Source organism: Protomyctophum parallelum (genome assembly GCF_964188405.1).
Source record: "Protomyctophum parallelum genome assembly, chromosome: 16".
In the NCBI taxonomy this organism is placed as follows: Eukaryota; Metazoa; Chordata; class Actinopteri; order Myctophiformes; family Myctophidae; genus Protomyctophum; species Protomyctophum parallelum.
This window is the reverse complement of record NC_139711.1, coordinates 37,355,612-37,361,793: the sequence shown is the minus strand read 5'-3', so window position 1 is coordinate 37,361,793 and position 6,182 is coordinate 37,355,612. Positions and strand designations below refer to the sequence as shown.

Sequence of the window (6,182 nt, the reverse complement as noted above, 5' to 3'; positions counted from 1 at the left end):
CCCATAGAGCGTGACGGAGGGGCGCCGTCTCGAGCGAACTTGAGCCACCACCAACAGCAACCTAAAGCAAGCGAAATGCCGTGGCAAACGCTGTGAAGTCCGATTGAGCCGACTCCGCCCCGTCCGACTTGTAACACAAATAGCACAGAATCGTAAATAATGTCATCCCCATCTCACCCAAACACGGTGAAAATACATTGAAGCCACGCTTCCGTTGCGGTCAAAACAGTAGTAGTGTAACATGTACGGATGTTGGGGTTTTCTAGTAGTGTTTCACCGTGTTTGGGTGAGATCGGGCTGAGAATTCTTTAAGGAAACGGCTACTTCGGAATTCTCCTTTAACACTGGGAATGAACAAATAGAACCAAAGGATTTTACAGACAGACAGACAGACAGACAGACAGACAGACACACACACACACACACACACACACACACACACACACACACACACACACAGACAGACATTCTCACCGTGTTTCTTCCAGATGTATCAAATCTTCCTTCCATACTTCTCTATTCCCTTTCATCTCCCCCCCCCCCCCCCCCCCCCCCCCCCCCCCACACACACACACACCCACACCCACAATCCCCCGCTCAGCCCTTCAAGATTGTTTCATCTGTTTCCCACCTCCGTCTTCAACTCTCCTGCCATTTCTAATGCACGGACAATCTGTCCTACATCAAGAGCTGTTCAGTCTTCTCTCAGAGAACTCGCTGTTTTCGGGCTTTTATGCTAAAATGTGTTTCCAGGTAGTGCTGCAACAAGGGGCCATGTTTAAAGTTTTATGCAACGAAGGGCGTCGTTTTAAGTATTGAGTATGCATTTCCGAATGTTTTTCTATGGAGAGACGAGATGGCCTCGCCTGTGCTCCCGTTACGAGGCAGGCTGTGCGGACGGCATCCCTCAGGCAGACATGCTGCTCTGGGCCACATGGCATCTGTGTGGCCCAGCTGGAATACACCGTGGTGGGATACCAGCCTCATGACAACCCCTTAAACACACCGAGTCAGCCCGGAGGGGCAGGCAAATGGCTGCTGCCAGCCCGGATCTCCAAGGATCCAATGGAGCTGTGCGTGCGTGCGTTCGTGCGTGCGTGCATGCGTGCGTGCGTGTGTGCGCGCTCATAACGTGCATTTTATCAAGCCAAGTTTCTTTACAAAGTACTTTTACAAAGGCAGGTCAAGGGCTTTGCACAGTCACATAGTACAAAGTCTAAAAACAACAGAGAACAAGAGTAGATCACAAGAGTGTGTGCGTGAGAAGATCACAAGAGTGTGTGCGTGTTTGCATGAATATTTCTGTGTTCAGATTACGAACCCATCTATAACTTTTCATACTGCTTTTATTTGTTGTGTATGTGTATATACCTGTCCATAATGTATGAAATTCATATATTTTGTATTCCTTATGCTGTGCGACTGTGTGTGTGTGTGTGTGTGTGTGTGTGTGTGTGGGGAGGTGGGTGGGTGGGTGCGTGCGTACATACACTCTCTATTGATTCCACTCTTTCCCCTCTGACCTATCCATGAATCCACTCGGTGGACTCTGGCCGTGGAGCTAGTCTGAGGTTATGTCAGCCAGAATTTTGAAGCCTCTTCATGTTCATTTAACCCATTTTGGGTGTGGGAACCCCTTTTGGTGTTAGCATTATGTCATGTTTTAGCTATTGAAAAATAGCAGATCTACAAGCTCATAGCACGCCACCGAGTGGCGCACTACGAGCTTGTAGGTCTGCTATTTTTGAAAAATCGAAGAACCACTGACATAGAAACATAGCTTTTTCAGAAAACTGTCCCCATCAGCAATCAGGAGATTGCTGATGGGGTCTACAACAACAGCATGATATGTAGATAATAAGGAAGGAGATACAGTATATCAAACCAAATGGACCCGTATACGAGTCCATTTGGTTTCATTTTACGCTCTCAAGAGTTAAAGATTTATAAAGGTCTATTTGGTTACCAACTCTCCACATCATTTAGCTGGGGACCACCTGGAATCCGCCACCTGGACCACTGGTTGAAAACCACCGTTTCAGGGGATCAGAATCACATGAATAACAAACAGGCACTATCCTGTTCTGTCTTGGCTCAGTCACTCTTGTTGTACAAATGAGTGCAAAGGGGATGAGGTGTTATGTTGGTGTTTTTATATACACTGTACTACTGTTTATGTACTATAAATGAAGCTGTAGTGTAGAGCTTTTGGTTTTGCTTGTTCAGCCTCTCAGAACAGTCAACACATCTCCCAGCTGAGGGAAATACCTTATTTTCTAGGTTAGAGAAAATATGTCACACACTAAAGAGAATGTAGCTGTTATCTCATGTGGAGATCCGTGTGTCCACGGCTAAACTTGCAAACGCCTAGGCAGTTCAGCATCATGTTTCTTGTGCCACTAAGTTAAAGAGCTCATTTTTCAAGTTGGCCGATGACAACTACCGTATAGTATACCGTATACCCACTCACAGAGCAACCGTACCTACAGTACAGGCTATGGGATGGGTGTCCCGTGAGTTGAAAACCTAGCACTTACACATTTTGATTGACTGATACAAACACATCAGTCACAAGGATGAAACAATCAGACTTTGAGGATTACAGACACATTTCAATGAGGGAAATCTGACAGATGCAGGACGGTACGGTGTATAACTAACAGCTAATAACGTGCTACTTGCATGACTGTATGTAGAAATTACACTGCATGGCTTGGGCTGGCCTAGCGGTCCGGTCACCTAGGCTTCTAATGCAGCCTGACAGCGCATCACGGGTTCGAGTCCCGATCCTGACGAACTTTGCTATATGTCACTCTGTTCTCGTTTCCTGTCTGTCTCCACTTACTCTGTCAATAAAGGCAAAAAGCCCATAACATATCTTAAAAACTGTCACTCCATATAATGCTATTATTATTAGGGCATGCCTCCTAACAGAGATCTGTGCTGTGCTGAGCGCACCTCTCTAGTATCTTTTGACACACTTTTGATTCACTCCTCGAGATGCAATAATGTCTTATACTTATTTTTTTGTTTTGCCTTTTGCTCTGTCTCCTGTGCATTGCCACATTTATTTCCCTGTACCAGCTTAGAGCACTTCACTGAGAGTATACCGTCTTCCTTAACACAATGAAACATAGCTTTTCCATGCATTTTGTTCCCAGACACCAAAGCAGCCCACTGGAATCGGTGTCAACTATAAGTTATCATTTTCCTGCTCAACCGTCTGTTGCCTCCCACAATGTTCTAATGTTTCCGGTCATACAGTCTGGAGCACGGAAGCTCTGATCATGAGCAAGCCATAATGCGGAAGTGAAGCCTCCTCCCCACTTCCATTTCGCACAAATTTATCCTATTCTTCTAAGCAGCTTGCTGCAGAAATGTATATAAAAAATAATGACGTAAAGAAATGTTAAGGTATATTTTTGTGTACGGAAAAGCCAGCTTCCTTACTCTGAGTTTGTGGTTCCAGACTAGCATTCGGAGATTGTGGAATAGTTGTCTGGCTTCGCGAGACTAGGTTGGAAGTATCTCTTGAAATGCAATTCTGTGAGAAGTCTTTGGCTTTTCTAAATGTGTGTGTGTGTGTGTGTGTGTGTGTGTGTGTGTGTGTGTGTGTGTGTTTGTGTGTAGTCTCTATAGTCATGGGGGTACCCAGCGTGAAGAGGGAGGTCCACTCCTACCTGACCGACACGCTCAGCTCTCTGATGACGGAGCTCAGCCCTGCAGAGAAAGAAGACTGCGTCATCGTGGTCCTTGTCGCAGAGGTCAGTGTGTGTGTGTGTGTGTGTGCGTGTCCGTGCGTGCATGCATGTGATCGTGTGTACTGTACTGTAGGTCATTGTGGTCCTCATCATAGAGTTCAGTCGCTGTGTGTGTGTGTGTGTGTGTGTGTGTGTGTGTGTGTGTGTGTGTGTGTGTGTGTGTGTGTGCGCGCGCGCAGGATTGTATGTTTACCCATGGCTTTAAAGCAGTGGTTCCCCAGTGATTCCTCTAGTAGGGGCAGCTGTGTGGGGAATTTGGGAATTTTCGGCCACTCAGTAGTTCTTACTGTCTCTCCTCCTTCTGATCTTTCTGTACATCAAAAATTAACTTCCTGTACGTCAGCATTGGCCTTCTTCATATTCTCTTGTGTTCAGTCAGCAGAACATGCTATGTTCATGTAAAATGCATTACATGCACGACCGACGTTCTCCACTTTCATCCTGTCCAAGGGACTGTGGAAACCTATTTCCTATTTAACAGTTTCACGGCCTAGGGCGAGATTGGGCAAGATAAATGTATGATCACAGATCGCCTGGGGCGAGATTGGACGGGAGGGTTGGAAGGGTTTATAGTGTTTAATAATGATTTTTACCGGCTCCTGGCACCTGCCTGGTGACACCAGGCACGCTTTAGCGTTGGCGATGTCATCGGTTATTTTCCATCCTCGGGTCCTGGGCTAGACGTGATCCAAAAAACTTTTTGTATTGGAATTGAGCTCATATTGAGGTGATCATACAAAACATCCATGTTTTTGGAGGTCAATAAAAAATCATCGCGACTGCGCGGGACCGTCTACCGGCGATGAGAAGGAAAGTATGTGCCCTGTGCCCCGGACATGATTCCGTGTTCCTGGAAGTGCGTCGATTTTGGTGGTGTCGCTTCAAATAGGGACTGAAATACATGGAATTCTGCGCCATACCACTAGATTAGGAAAGAGTTAAATAGCATTAGCTTGTCATGCTACGTTATGATCTGAAACAACAAAGGAAAATGGAAACGTGGCGTTTTAATATAATGTATGCAAATCACCTTTAGTGGAAGCTATTATCCAAAACGCTGTAGAATACTAAGAGAGCACACAGTGACCACATTTAATTAGGAATAGAGGCGCTAACTTTGCCTTGCTCTACCCATTAAGATACACAATGTGCCTTGTATTGTTCTTCCCCAGATTAATTGAGGGTTATTTTAAAATGCTGCCAGCTGCATTTCTCCACTTTTCTTCTTGAAGTGCAGCTATAGAGTTGGGTGGTGGCAGTGGTGCATGGGTGTGTGTGGGGTGGTTTTATGGTTCTAAGTGGTGGATTTAGTGTAGCTGATATGCCAATCCACAGAGAGCTGAATAGACTGCTGTTTGTGCCTTTCTTTCGCTCACTCTCTCTACCTTTCCCTTTCTCTACCTCTTTTTTCTTCTCTGCACACTCACTCACTCACTCACTCACTCACTCACTCACTCACTCACTCACTCAGTGTACCCCTACCCACCTGCCCAACCTTCCCCCCCCCCCCCCCCCCCCCCACTTTCTACATCACTAAGACTAAGTCCTTGTTTCGTCCTTGATAAGAAGCAATGTCTACACAAATCTCCCTGCTCTCTGGTTCTCCCATATCTCCCTCATGTCTAGGCCGCAGCGTGAAAACCAGTCACGCTGCCTTGTGTTTACACGCTCAGGGTTTCAAAGAACCCAATTCCATTTTCAAAACCGTACAAATCCTCTGCCCAGGGAGCGGTTCCATGTTTTAGCTGAACCCTTTTTATCCCACCGTAATGGGTGGCACACAGTGAGCACATACACCATAGTCTACGCATTACCATGCATGATGCTATACATAACTGTAAAGTGAGTCCACTACATGTTTTTACTGTTTAAATTAGAGAGAGAGAGAGAGAGAGAGAGAGAGAGAGAGAGCACATAGAAGGATAGTCATGAGGAGTGTAATCGTTCTGTCATGACTGTGCTCGTGTGTCCAAGGGCTGTTTTCTTTTTCTTTCTTTTTTTTTAATGAAATAAAACAAAACACAAAACTGTTATTCATCAGAGCTACTTCCCCTGCAGTCAGCATGGAAAGGGGAAAGGGGACAGACAGGATATTTTCTCTATCCCCCTGCGATGAACCCTCTCCTCGCGTCACATCCATATCTCTCTTTCCTTTGTTTTCATTCTAGATCATTCACTTCAGCTCTTCGCCGCTGCATGCCATGTCCAAAACCATTTATTTGCACGACTTTTCAGGCGTCCCACAAACTGAGGCCCTGTCCCACATTGTGACTGGCGACAGGCGTCAGTGTTCAAATGCCCTAACAGTTAGTCCCCTAATTGTTGGCATTCCGTTGTAAAGCATTGTCTCTTTTCCTGCGAGATGTATTTTTTAAACCTGTTATAATAACATGAGAAATATCCTCTCCTCTCCTCTCCTCT

General features: G+C 45.7%; 1 protein-coding gene across 1 annotated transcript in view; it reads left to right on the top strand.

Moving 5' to 3' along the window:
* The window catches only part of mgat4b (alpha-1,3-mannosyl-glycoprotein 4-beta-N-acetylglucosaminyltransferase B), a 171,317-nt gene that overhangs the window by 97,397 nt on the left and 67,738 nt on the right, over positions 1 to 6,182 (top strand). The window contains exon 4 of the mRNA XM_083785167.1: positions 3,631 to 3,764. Coding sequence (XP_083641293.1) covers positions 3,631 to 3,764 — 134 coding nt within the window. The remainder of the gene's footprint in view (positions 1 to 3,630; positions 3,765 to 6,182) is intronic.